A 15323-nucleotide genomic window follows, 5' to 3' on the forward strand; every position below is an offset into this window, starting at 1 on the left:
TAGTCTGAAATGTAATAAATTTATCTTTATCAAACAAATCAAAAGCAAAGAATATCTCAGGGCTAAAAATAATTTTTATATTTTTTTTTTAATTAAAAACGTGGCTTCAAAGTATCTTCTGCTAGTTCCATTTAAGAAAGATCAACAAAAGGAAAAAGAAATAATAGACAATCAATTCTGATATTAAACAATTGTCCTTTATTTTAAAATATATCCAATTAATTTAAAATTCCGTTGAGGATAAATCTTACACCATACACTATAAATAGAATAAAAAATATAATCAATCATCCATCAAATTACACATCCCTTAATGATCAATAAAAATTAAATACACATATTTCTAAATCAAATATCTCTTAATATAAAAATTTTAAAAGGAATTATTGGTTCCTTGACTTCTTGCCTTAACTATAAAAATATTGCAAATTACAAACAATTGACATGAATGTTGATATATGGTCGTGATAGAATGTCTTTATAGAATTTATTTAATACTCAAAATTTTGGTTTTCCAACAGACTATCTTCCCTTGATTCTGCTTGGATTGTGCACTGACCAGATCGCAATTTACTTCCCGGATCCTACCAATTTCCCTGCTCGCTATTCCGGCTACTGTTTCTTTTGATAATAAAAGAAAAAGACAAACAGTATGTGAAAATGTCGTGATGTTTTTACCACAAGCTCCACACTCCAAGAGAATCTCAAAATTCGCATTCCAGTTTGACAGTTATTTTGACAATCCCCTCTCATCCAACGCATCATCGGATTCTTAGTCCATGAAATTTTTTTTGTTTTTCCAAAAATTACCTGACGTTAAAATACTTTCCTTGATTAAATTATTTCAGTTGTAATTTATTTCTTGTTTGACGTTGACTTGTGCACGTATACGGATATTTAAAAAATGAGTTTGATAAAAAGTTCCCGTGGTCGAGATTTATTAGTGGTGGAGCATCATTCGTTCTCGAAACAGAAAGTGTTAAAAAGCGGCGAGATATTTTGGCGCTGCATCCAAAGAAACACTAAGTGTTCCGCAAAAGTGTTTACAATAGGCTGTGAGGACCTCACCATCACAAGAAGTGATTTGGTACATAATCATGAAGCCGATCCAAAAAAGCTTGAAGTAAAGATGGTAACCAATGCATGTAAAAGAAAAGCCCAAGGGTACATATCGGAAAAGCCTGCCAAAATTACAAGAACTGCTGTTGCTGAGTGTGATGCCAATTTGCTGACGGTTCCTGACATAGCTAGCATAAGAAAGAACATTTACAACTGTCGTCGTAAACTGTTACCAGGTCCGTTACCAAGAAGCATATCAGAAGTCCATAACGCGGTTAGTAATTATTCTCCTAAAACCTGTCGCAATGAAAGTTTTTTGTTTTTAAATCATCCTGAATTAAATGTAATTGTATTTTCATGCGAGACAAATATTCGTTTGTTGTGTAAATTAAAAACTTTGTATATGGATGGTACATTTTCATACAGTACCAAATATTTTCTACAATTATTTACTATACATGGCTTGGAAAATGGACATTATGTTCCTTTAGCATACTGTTTGTTAAAGGACAAATTAACACAAATATGTGGCCCAATGCAAAAATTAGTGGATGCCGTTTTCACTTACACCAAAACTGATTTAAAAAAATTCAATCTTTGGGTTTGGTACAAGAATATAAGGATACAAATTCAGAAATTGGAAAATGGTTAAGGCATACGTTTGGTTTAGCTTATTTAAATCCAGCAGAAGTTGAAGAATGCTTTCTTTATGATTTAATGTCATATAAACCTATAAACGCAACACTTGATATTTATGCAGATTATTTACTGGAAAATTACATTTTCGATAGCGCTCTATTTCCACCACACATATGGTCTAATCAGAATCCGTCTATTGCGAGGACCACAAATGCCTGTGAATCCTTTCATTCGAGATTTAATTCTTCTTTTTATTCAACACATCCTTCTATTTTTATTTTTATTGAAAAGTTAAAAGAATTTCAAGTAGACACTTATGTCAAAATAAATAGTTTACATATACCAGCAAAAATCAAAGATACTACTGTTAAGGCTAAATTGGCATTTTTGGAGAAAATGATGGATAAACTACGATCCCAACAAATACGTAGTTTAGATTTTATAAAAGCTGTATCTTATCATTCCTATAATAGCAAATAAATCATTGTATACAAGTATATTAACGGTAAAATGTACAAAAATTAGGTACTAGTATTATATTTAGATATTATTACAGTTATAAAGAAATAAAATGCACATTACTTTTATTAAAATAAATAAATTAATTAATTATGGTATTTTATTTATGTCGCAGCTATATTTATTTGGTGTCGAATATACCTGTAAGATAAAAACGGGAATTGGGGCTGGTGTCGAAAATTGCCATTAAATTTTAGTCGCTACCTGCTTAGTGTCGAAATTTATCTTAGTGTTTTCGATTTTTTTAATGGTCTTTCTAATTTTAATTTTATCTAAAATTTGGGGATCTTATTAATATATATATATATGTATATATATATATATATATATATATATATATATACAGAATGTGTCAAGACGAGCTTACACTATCTATATATCGGAAAATAACTTAAACGATATTTATGAAAATTAGTTTATTTGGAAAGTGGAAGGCAAAGACAATTTGAATATTTCAGTTGACACTGTTTCCTCTTCTACACCATCTTCATTCGAAACTTCTATTTCTAAATCATCGCTGTGATCAGGACAAGATAAGAGGTCTGCAATACTATCTGCATCGCTTTCCAGGTCAGTGAAATTCTTCAAATATTCTTTCAATTCGTTTTGTGATAAACGACGACTCGTTCTGAAAGAACGTATATGCATAAAAAAGTGTTTGAATGCATAGTATAGCCGAACAGCAACAAAAATAATTTCGATATCATTGACAAACGGAAAAATACAATATCTGGAAAAAATAAAAATCGAAAGTTCACATCTTACCTTGTATTAAGTGTATTTTGACTTAAAAATTAAGCTATGATTGCTCTAAATAAATTCACGAACTTCATCAACAAGGCGATAAGAAAGGTTGGGTTATGATCTAAACACGTAAAACATTGCTAACGAAATAAAAACGTCCGAACTGGCGAACTGAATAGATAGAGAGCATCGATGCCTTTCGACAACATCATGCATTCGACTTCGGAAAAACGCCGTATGGATTTTATATTAATTAAAATATCTATGTTGCCTAACGGCAACATGATGCATTTAAGAGGTAATTTTTTCTTATATTTTTTTAATGGACTTTTATGTTTATGATTTTGATTCAGTTGTATGGAGTAAATTGCGTAATTTATCTACTATTATAAGTTATTTATATATATTTGGAAATATCAAACACCAACAATTACAGACAACTACAACTCTTTTTAATAAAATACTAGACGGGGCAATTAAGAAAACAGGAATTAATTAAGCGGATTTTAGGATATTTATACAATCTGCTATTAGCACCAAGCACGAAAAACTTTAGAATAAACAATTAAAACTCTTACAGCAAGTAAAAGTTATATGAAAAAAACTGGATGAATTAGAGGGAGATATTTTATAAAAATTGAGAATTAGAAGAAGCGAGAGATATTTTATAAAAAAGTAACAACACATATTCCAAAAAATAAAAAAGATTTAAATAATTAGGAGTAGTAATAGAGCTCAAATAGCCGAATCACCGAAATAATTGTGTGGGCAGTAGCTCAACGGCCAAGATACTGACTTTCTAAGCTAAGCCGGAACGCTTGAGTTCGATTCTCGGCCCCAACAGTGGCATTTTTATTTCTAAAAATGTCTAACGAGCCATCACTGTGGTTTGGAGAGCACGTAAAGCCGTCGCTCCTGTTTAGTGTGCATCGACGTATATTCAATAAACATTTAGTTGTTTTTTATTCTTCCTATTTTTGACATGTTATTTCATTCTGTACGTTGTTTCATATATTACTTCCAGTTTGTACCGTTTTGTTAAAATTTTATTTTAGTTTACAAAGAGTTAGGTATTTGATTTATTTACCATTATTCGTAATATAACTTTATCACCTTTTTTATTTCGAATATTTTCTTGCTAAAACCGATAAATTTCAGAAATCCTACAATGCCGAGCCCTGGTTTTGTCCCTATTTTAACTATACTCACTATACTTGATACTCCAACGTTCATAATTCACAACGTGAATCCCAAAGTGGAGAGACTGGAAGAAATTTCAACGACAGAATTGGGAGAAGGACCCCACTGGGATGTAGAAACTCAAAGTTTATATTTTGTGGATCTGTTTGGACAGGCGATTCATAGATACGTTCCTGCTACTAGGCAACATACTAAAGCCGTTCTAGGTAAAATTATATATATATATATATATATATATATATATATATATATATATATATATATATATATAGTGTAGGTAAAAGTTTATGGTCGGTATGGTAAAATTTAACAGGATATCTAACACAGATATAAAATCATATTTTCAGCGAATAGACAAAGATAACAATCATATTTCCCCTTGGTCTCCCCTCCATATTTCTTATTGACGCCCATTGCCCATTAGTGAGACGATTAGTTCCGATCAGAGATATGTTACATATCTCTGGTTCCGATCCTAATATACCTAAGAAACTAGAGGTGGGTCGTTGACATTTTAAATATAGAAATAGTACTTACATTTACATTACACATTATTAAATCGCCAATCGTCTAAATTGACGTTTAAAAACATAAGTTTTTCCACTTTTATTGTTAACCGTGTTCTTCTTTTATTTAAAATTAAATTAGATTTTGAACATGTGTTCGCAAGGAACAGATTTTGTTACATTACTACATTTTATGAATATAGTGGTTAAGTTAGGATACACATGGCGATGGTTTTTCCACCACTGTAATAGACAGTTCCAATCTCCGTTCGAATTTTTTTGTGGGTAATATATCATCAGCATCAGACAAATACATGTCGACTTCTTTTATATCTCTCGATACAGGTGTATGTTTAGATGAGTCATGTCCAATTCGTCAAAAATACACCATAGACTTAAGTCATCTTTATCAGTTTCTTTTTCTTGTACTGGTTGATTTTCATTGGTACAATCTTCTTTTTCTCTTTTTATAGAAGTAACCAACTCTTTTAACTCTTCATTTTATCAGAAAATCCCTGCATTTTAAATCATTATTTGTCATTTACGAATCTACGGTTTCTCACTGGTAAGCCAACTAGTTGATGATAGATTCAAAAATACTACGTTTTGTGTATACGTAAACAGAGGAGCAAAGAACACTTTACGTCGACGAAGAAGACTACTACAAAACTAAAAATAACTCTATCGGGAGAGTGGACAGTCGGGCTATCAGTTAACGTTGAAAATAAAATAACTAGGTATTCTGATTAATGAATGAGTTTCGATTTACGACGAAGGTGATGGATACTTCCATTAATAAACATATTAGTTTAGAACAAAAGAAACAAATAGATATGGATTTACTAAACCTATGCAAAGACTCGTTTCATCCGTTTTCCATAGTTGAAGAACGAGCTTTTAAAAAGTTTGCAGGGTGGATTCCTGGATATAAACCGCCAACAAGAAAAACTTTGTCAGGTTCATTACTTCAGGAATGTTATATCAAAACTGAGCAAATTATTAAATCACAAGTTGTTAAAGAAGTAGAAAATATCTGTATTATTACTGAGCTCTGGACATCTGGAGTAACTGAGAGTTACATCGCATTAACAGGACAATATTTAACCGAAAATTTAGAATTTAAAACGGTTTTATTAGGCTGCTCTCATTTTTCTGGAAACCATAATTCAGGAAACATCTCTTTTGACATTAGTGAAATTATTAATCAGTGGGGTCTAAAACGAAAAGTACATTTTGCACTAACTGATAATGCCTCAAATATGGTTAAAGCTATTAAATATGTTTTGGAATGAAAACATTTAAATTGTTTTGCTCATACGTTAAATTTATTGGTGGAGGACGCACTTAAATGCTGTCGTGTACAAATAGATAAAATAAAAAGTTTTTTTTCGACAATTCAGCAAAAAACACATTTCAAAAAAAGTACCTTATCTTTAGAAAGGCTGTTAAAGTATCAATTACAACATAATAAAGTTCCCAAACGGCCAATCCAAGACGTGGAAACTGGGTAGAACTTCACCTATTACATGTTAAAAAGAATGACCGAGTTAGAAGAGGCAATCCGTTCCACATTGGGCTTAGTTAATACAGACTTAGACTTAGACCAAATCTAAATAATGAAGACTGGATTATTTGTTCTCAACTTTCACAAATTTTACGGCCTTTTAAAGAAATAACAAGTACAATGAGTGGCCAAAAATACTTGAAGGGTAGTTCAGTGATTGTAATGGTACGCTGCCTGCAAGAATCTTGCAATAAAATTTTAGCAAACGGTACATCCATAGTATCCGACGTAGTACAATTACTAATATCGGGTTTAGCAAAAAGATTTAGAGGGATAGAACAGAGTGGCACATTGTCATTATGTATATTTATGGATTCATGATTTAAAGTGCAGGGATTTTCTGATAAAAATGAAGCTAAAAAAACAAAAGAAAGAGTTAAGAAGCTGGTTACTTCTATAATTAAAGAACAAGAAGATTGTACTATTGAAAATCAACCAGTACAAGAAAAAGAAACCGATAAAGATGACTTAAGTATTTTTGATCAATTAATTGGACATGACTCATCTAAACGTACACCTGTATCGAGAGTCCATTACAATGGTGGAAAAACCATCGCCATGTATACCCTAACTTAACCACTATATTCATAAAATATTGTAAATGTAAACACATGTTCGAAATCTCATTTAATATAAAAGAAGAACACGGTTAACAAGAAGTAAAATAGAAAAGCTTATGTTTTTAAATGTCAATTTAGACGATTCGCGATTGAATAATAACGTGTAATGTAAATGTAAGTACGATTTAATATTTGTATTGTTTGGTTTATTTTTCAAGTTATAATAACTATATCCTTTATTAGTTTTTTTCACTTCAATAAATATACACATAAACGATAATATCCATTATGTTTGTTTATGTACTCGCTTATTTGAAACTAATGGTCCCTACTTTCACGCGACGTTGTCAAATAATTTTTGCATGAACCTTTTTTATTGTTGGCGTTATAATGCAGTTTATTATTTTTATTGGAAATAAGGCACAATGTGACTTTAAAATAAGCTTATTTTGATGTTTAGATTTTTAATTCGGAAATTTTACTTAAAATACGAAACATTAATAAATTTTATTTATATAAAACGATTTCCGAAGTCGAAATCAAAATATTAAATAACACTTATTGTAAAGTAAAATTGTGGCATATTCCCAATAAAAACAGTAAGCTGTCATTTAAATCCATTTCGCCCAAATTTGATTATCTTAGAACATTGTTCAAATGCTAAAAAGACAACAGGTCAAATAAAACCAATAAGTTTGGCAAGTTGAATTTCCCCTTTTTTATTATTTCCACTCATGCATGTTCGGCGATTTAAAGGCGGACCTAATATACCTCTCTCTTTTTAAACAGGTGTTTATCACTCCATCTCACGTAAGGTCCATACCGACCATAAACTTTTACCTATACTGTATATATATATATATATATATATATATATATATATATATATATATATATATATATATATATATATATATATATATATATATATATATATATACGTTTTGATCTGTTTCCCTCCCAATCTTGTTAATGCCCTTGTTAGTATCATTATTCGAGGCATTTTATTTTTTAACTAAATAGAAGAATATATAAAAAATATTTTATTTTATATTACTTTTAATGAGCTATAAAAAATAACCTATAACTACGTGTATAAATCAAAGGCTATATTTTATTACCTTTCACATAAAGAACTGAAGGACAAAATTTTACGAGTTACTAAACGTTTCACTTTTGTTCTTTATTCTAAAAGAGTATGGTAACATTTAAACTATTAAAATTTTCATATTATTTTTTCGTGCTATTTTGATTAAAAATATCTCATAAGATTATTTAAATTAATAAAATTTATATAATCAAAATTTTTGCTATTTTCTTATTTATTTACAAGTTCTCACACTCCAATCAAAAAATTTATTTAGAAAAGTTGTATAGGGTGTCCCAAATTGGTATGTTTTACAGGGTATACCAAAAACTAGAGGAGATAGAAAAAAAAACTTCTTTTTTCGTTAAAGTAGAGATTACCTAATCAAATCATCAATCGCTCCTCACATTAGCGAGATACAGAGCGATTATTGAAAAATGTCGAAAACGACAGGGTTAAATATGTTCTTTATTAAGAAGATTTTTAAAAAACTTTATTAAAACTTTTGATAGATATATTATGGAAGCATTCAGTCGCGTACGAAAATTTTTTTTAGGGTTCTTACTAAGGAAATTTAATACCAACTTATGTTTTTTTTATATGGGACACCCTATATATTTTGACATTTTTCGTTTGCATTTTTAATTCTCTTTTAACTGATATGACATATTATATATCTATTTTCAGTCGTTGGAGCAACTCTGCAAATAAATTCTTTATTTGACATCACTTTATTCGCTCCGTGCGTGACCATGGTAGGGGTACCTTGAAACGATGCCAGCGTGCGTAGCGGCGAAATATGACAAAATTGGAATCATGGAATCTTTTTATAAATTTTATCAAAAATGTGTGCAAATACATGTTGCGTATTTAATTGTGCTAATAATAGCAAAAATAGTAAGTGTAGTTTTTATAGGTTCCCAAAGATTACATATAAATTAGAGAAAAGAAAAAGATGGATCCGTGCTATTAATATGAAAAAGTAAATATCACATAATCTCATTTTTATGCAATTGAAATAGGAAATATTTAAATAATTTACCTTAAATGATATTTTATAAGGCTTCAAGCTAACTGCAGAGTGCCTGATGACTTTATCTTTTATATCATACCTTTTACTATTACTGTTTTTAATTATATGCTCTTTCACGTGAAAAACTTGATTTGCCAGTACTAGATTTTTTCCTTTCTTTTCCGTTTGGGGTTAAAAAGATATATTATGATGAATTTTGAGAAACCCAGTTTTTAATACTACATTTATTTTGTACATAAACTGAAAAAATATAATTAAAAAGTTAATTATTAATAATTGTCAATTTCGCCTATCTTTAACAATGTCAAACATATGTCATATGTTTAACCTGAAAATTGGTAGGTCTAAAACAGTCAGATGAAGGCGGTAGGTGTCGCGTCAGTCACGCACGGAGCGAAATAGAAACTTAGAAACAAAACACTCAGTAACACATTCAAACATTTTATTATGGGGATAATAATCCTTCACAGTTTAATTTACCAGAAATAAGATCAATCAACTTAAAAAATGGAAACAACACATCTACCAGCAACAAAAAACTATTTAAAAATCAAAATTAATTTTACGAACATATTAACATTATAATAAACATACAAACATCAATAATATACAAAGGAACAAATAGAATTCATTTTACAATTTAAAAATTATTATAAATATTCAAATCTTACCCAATTGAGTATATGTGTTACGGTAAATATGATTAAATGGGAATTATTAATAATTACCGGTTACTATTAATACAACCCGAATAGCTAGGTAAAAGTAATAAATATACCAGAAATAATCACATTGACCGGTTATTATTAATAAATCTCGTATTCAAACGGTAAACGTGATAAATGTTGAATACCAATCAGTTCTTAGAAGCTTGCGGGGTGGAGGGAAGTAAGTGTATTAGTCACTGCGACATACCAGTGTTAAAATAAGGCGCGCGTATTACCACGGTGATAGTAAATCTGTAGTCGGAAGCGGTTCTGTGTCGTTGTAGAACATTTTTGTTTAGTTGAAAAAGCGGTGTGAAGTTTCGAGTGTTCTGTGTATACCTACTAACTTATTTTACAATGAGTGATTTCGAGTCCATGAAAGCACGATTTAGCGATCAAATTGATACGCTTAGATCTGAAAAAGGAAACAATCATCAGTTATTCACCAGAGATGAGTATTATGCATTTTTAATGAAAGTTAAAACAACCAAAGACAAGACTTCTCACAAAACACCTGAAAAATATCAACGGTTATCAGGGTATGATATTGTAAAAATTGGTAATGTCGAGAAACTCGTTGTGCCAGTAAAAAACGACAGAGATCCTATTGTTTATTATGTATTTATGGAGGAAACTTTCGATATCATTCACGAGACTCATATTTTAATTGGACATGGGGGCTGCTACAGAATGATGAAAGAACTTAAGACGAAATATAAGAACATCACTGTGGGGTTTGTCAAGGTTTACTTAAATCTTTGTGTACCCTGTCAAAAGAAAATGAGTATTCCAAAAAAAGGACTCGTTGTGAAGCCAATTTTAGGTAGTGCATTTAATTCGAGATGTCAAGTCGATCTTATTGACATGCAGTCACAAGCGGATGGTGACTATAAATTTATTATGGTCTATCAAGACCATCTTACCAAATTTGTCCAGCTCAGAGCATTAAAAACCAAGCGTGCCGAAGAATTTGCGTACCATTTGTTGGAAGTGTTTACCATATTTGGAGCTCCACACATTTTACACAGTGATAATGGTCGAGAATTCGCAAATAAGAAGAAGTCTGTAGTATGTGGGACGAACTGAAAATTGTCCACGGAAAACCCAGACACAGCCAGTCGCAAGGTTCGGTAGAGAGAGCGAACCAATATATCGAAAACATGTTGGCCACATGGCTGAAAACAAACAAAACGAGTCAGTGGTCGGAAGTCATAAAGTTCATCCAATTTATGAAAAACAGAGCTTACCATTCCGGCATTAGCTGTAGTCCATACGAAGCACTATTCGGTTGTAAGGCTAAAGTAGGATTAAAAACATCCTTACCTGCTGGTACTTTAACTGAAATAAAAAGCGAAGAAGATTTAGAAGCAATATTAGCAGATGAGTCCGATGATGCTGATGATGGAGCAAAGCACCGTGGTAATTTGGATGTTAACAGTACAACCGAGGATTCAAAATTAGCGAATGTTGAATATCCCGGTAACGGTAATAGCCCAATAGAATATAATGCATGTGCAATAGTTGCTGTCAATGGGAAAGACAATGACAATGGAAAAGAGGGGACAATTGGAGTTAAAGAAAATGAGGGACACGAAGAAGATGGCAATGAAGTTGAGAAAACTTCAAAGAAAATTCAAGAGATTCGAGATCTTGTAAAACAGTCACTTATAAAACAAGCTGACAGAATGTTAAAGCATTCTAATGATAGATTTCCTGTTGCAAAAGTAGGTGAAAGTGTTAGAGTGCGAAGTTGATAGAGCTAAGGCTTATAAGCTAATAGCCGAAATATTATTGCCATTATTATTTCTGTTAAAGATGAAAGGCTGTATAAGCTAGGCACCAAGCATGGTATTTTAAAACAACTTTATGCAAGAAACGAATTTACCACCTGCAAGGAAACACTTATTTCAGTCAATGATGTGCCTGCTACTGAAATAAGTCTCAGGGAATGCGCCCGTAAAGATTCGAATTTAGGTGGTCAAGGATTCCGTCACTGCAATTGTAGTGGCCAATGCAACTCAAATCGCTGCAAAGGTAAAAAAGCAAGTGTTCTGTGTAATTCTAAGTGCCACAAGAACCTGTCCTACAAAAACAAGTAATTATAGTCTGGTAACTTACAGCTAATGCGTATGTACATACATGTATAATGAGTTTGTTTTTACTTATTGCATGTCTAGTTGGGATTTTTGATTGATAAATTATGTTTAAATGTTTAAATTTATTACCTAATACGAATCTGTTTTGATTTAATACATGTCTAGTTGGGATTTTTAATTGATAAATTCTGTTTAAGTGTTAACCTTTATTACCAAATACGAGTTTTTTACGTATTACATGTCTAGTTAGGATTGTTGATTGATAAATGTTAAGTGTTTTAATTTTATTATCAAATACTAGTCTGTTTTTACTTATTCCATGTCTATACTAAATTTACAATCAAGATGCAGTAGAAATAAACAAACCAAGACACGTTAAATGCTACTAGGAGTACTCCTGAATTATAATTGACAATGCACCCATATTATACATTGTAAATCCCAATTCATTATTTCCAAAGTTTATACATTGTAAATTTTTACTGCATCTTGATTGCAAATTTAGTATAGATAGGTTTTTTGATTGATAAGTTCTGTTTAACTGTCTAAATGTATTGTCAAAATACGAGTTTGTTAATACTTATTACATGTCTAGTTAGGATTTTTGATTGATAATTTTGTTTAAAGGTATAGGCGCAAAATGTCGCCTGACAAAATGTTCAATGTGCAATGTATTTATTTTTTTCGAATCTTAAGAAAACTTATAAATATTTTTAAAAGATTTACCGAGGGCCGAAAGTTCCTGAAAACTTCTATAATGTTTATTTTAATAAGTTATTTTTAATTGCAAATATTTCAGTCAAAAGAAACGTTTTATTGATTCTGGAACTTGGGGCCCTCGGTAATAACGTAATCTTTCATTCTGCGTTTAAATTTTTTTAAAATACCTATTAGTTTTCTCAGGATTCCAAAAAAAAATGAATACATTTAAAACACATTGAAAATTTTGACAGTAGACATTTTGCGCCTTTCCCCTTAAGTGTTTTAACTTTGTTTTCAAATAAAAGTTTAGTTAAATAGGTTTTTTTGGTTCATAAATGTTGTTTAAGTGTTTTAACTTTGTTACCAAATACAAGTCTATTTTTACTTGTTTGTTACCAAATACAAGTCTTTTAGTTAGGTTTTTTTGATTGATCAATTATGATTAGGTGTTTAACTTTATTACCAAGTTTCGTAAATAAATCGCCAAATAAAAAAATTAGGAGGATTTAATTCTGGTGAACAAGAACATTAAGTTCCAATCCACCGATTATGAAATTTTTCATTTAAATAATTTCTAACGAATTCGGCATTATGGGCAGGTGTTAAAACAAAAATTTATTCCTCTCGGTCAAATTAATATGTATTTCTAATTAAAAATGTTATTTAAATTCGTTTTTAAGATACCTATATATCCGGCAGCAGTTAGTTTATCATCAAATATAAACCAATTTATTAATCAAAGATAAACTAATTTATTATGCTCAACAAAACACTAACGTTAAAACCGAATCTCTCTTACTTGCTGATCCCCTCAACTAAGTGAGGTCAGTGAGGATTTGAGTCATTTCAATATAGTCCATTGTGTCAGTTAAATATGCAACGAAGCTCGCATATCCTGCACTGGATAATATGCTAGTTTCATCGCTAAATATTACCTTCACTATTACTTATTACCTTTTAATATAACCTACTCTACGAAATGAATATTTTTACAAAATGTAACAATATGTTATTTTAGATAAAAAAAATAATGTAATTTATGGAAATCTAAACGTCAAAATAAATTTATTTTAAAGTAAAATAAAACTAGTAAATTGTGTTAGGTTGTCACAAGAAAATAGCTTCAAAACAATAATAAAAAAATATATAGAAGATAATAATATTATATCGGATAAAAAATTATAAATAGAAACGAAAAATGTAATAAAATACAGTGTGTTCTATTTCGTGACAATTTTATTTATAAAATATGGAAACAATACTTTAAAAATAATAATTCACTTTGAACCAACAATTAGCAGTAAGTATTTACTTTAGTTTCAAGTTAGGTAGGTACTGATTTTATTTTTGCTAAATAAAACTGTCAAGGGATTAATATCCTCATAATAAAATGTTAACATGCGTTATTATTGTTGTGAGTGTTTTATTTATAAGTGCCTATAACATAATGTCAACTATAAACATATTATCTGCATAGTAGCTTCAAAAACTAAAATAGATATATAACGTGCCATATCAGATAAAAGAGAATTAAAAATGTAAACGAAAAATGACAAAATATATAGGGTGTCACATAAAAAACATAGGTTGGTATTATATTTCTTTAGCGAGATTCCCTAAAAAAAAATTGTACGCTACTGAACGTTTCCATAATATTGCTATCAAAAGTTCTAATAAAATGTTTAAAATTTTTTCTTAATAAAGAAGATATTTTACTCTGTCGTTTTCGACACTTTTCAATAACCGCCCTGTATCTCGCTACTGTGACGAGCTATTGATAATTTGATTGGGCAATCATTATTTTAACGAAGAAAGAAGTCATGACATCTTAACTACTTTTTTTCTATCTCCTCTAGTTTTCCGTATACCCTGCAAAACATACCAATTTGGGAAACCCTGTACGATTTTTTTACGAATATTTTCGTACCAACTTTCTCCGATTGTTATTTATAGCGGTTACAGCGAAATCTGTTGAGATTTTTCAAATCTAAAGTTATTCAGATATTCCGCGTAAATTTCACATAAAATTAAACAAACACTCCATTTAACAAAAAATTGAGTTACGTTGCTTGGTTGACGACATGTGTGATAAGGAATAACCTAAAGTTTATAAGTAAATATTCAATAAATTTAAAACAATTTTTAATAATTGTCCAATAATTAGGTCTATATTTACCTGTATCAACTTCATTCGCCCAATATTAGACATAAGCCTCAACTAATTTCTTCAATTCCTCTCTTTTTCTTACGATATTCATCGAATTAGAACTTGCGAACTTTTGAGATTATCTGTACATCGCATTCGTGCACCTTTTCGTGAGCATTTTCGTTGTCCTTCTTAATTGTACGGTTAGATCATACAATCTTTCATTTTCAGATCTGATGTTGTTTCTTGCAAATGACAATTTTAGTTTTGCTATTTTTGTTTTTACGTCATTTACTTTAATTTTTTTTAAACCACTTATTTTTCCATGGATCCTTGTGTTTTCAATATTTTTCTTCTTCCTTCTTGTATGTAGGCTTTAAAGCCTGTTTCTTTTTCAATGTTAGCCTCCTAAATTGTTTAAATTATCGCACAATCTTTTTCTTGGTCTGCCAATACTTCTTCGTCCATTTGGTGACTTATCTCGTGCTATTCGTACTATCCTATCCTCTGCCATTCTGCTAATGCGTTCGTTCCACTCCTGTTTCCGTTTTGTCACCCATCCATTTATGTCTTCTATATTGCATGCGCTTCTTATGTTTTCATTTCTCTCCCTATCCAACAGACTTTTCCCTGATATTCGTCGAAGTATTTTCATCTCTCTTGTTTCTAGTAGTCGTCTCGTTTTAGATGTGTCAGGTCTTGTCTCCGCCGTATATGTTAATATAGGTCTAATTGGTGCTTTATAGATTCTTGTTTTTGTG

General features: G+C 30.5%; 1 protein-coding gene across 1 annotated transcript in view; it reads left to right on the plus strand.

Annotated features, from left to right (window-relative positions):
* LOC140446463 (uncharacterized) overlaps nucleotides 1-15323 on the plus strand; it is a 63032-nt gene that overhangs the window by 28949 nt on the left and 18760 nt on the right. The window contains exons 8-9 of the mRNA XM_072539016.1: nucleotides 4017-4031; nucleotides 4120-4367. Of these exons, the coding sequence (XP_072395117.1) occupies nucleotides 4017-4031; nucleotides 4120-4367 (263 nt within the window). The remainder of the gene's footprint in view (nucleotides 1-4016; nucleotides 4032-4119; nucleotides 4368-15323) is intronic.

Source organism: Diabrotica undecimpunctata, chromosome 7, assembly GCF_040954645.1.
Source record: "Diabrotica undecimpunctata isolate CICGRU chromosome 7, icDiaUnde3, whole genome shotgun sequence".
NCBI classification, from domain to species: Eukaryota; Metazoa; Arthropoda; class Insecta; order Coleoptera; family Chrysomelidae; genus Diabrotica; species Diabrotica undecimpunctata.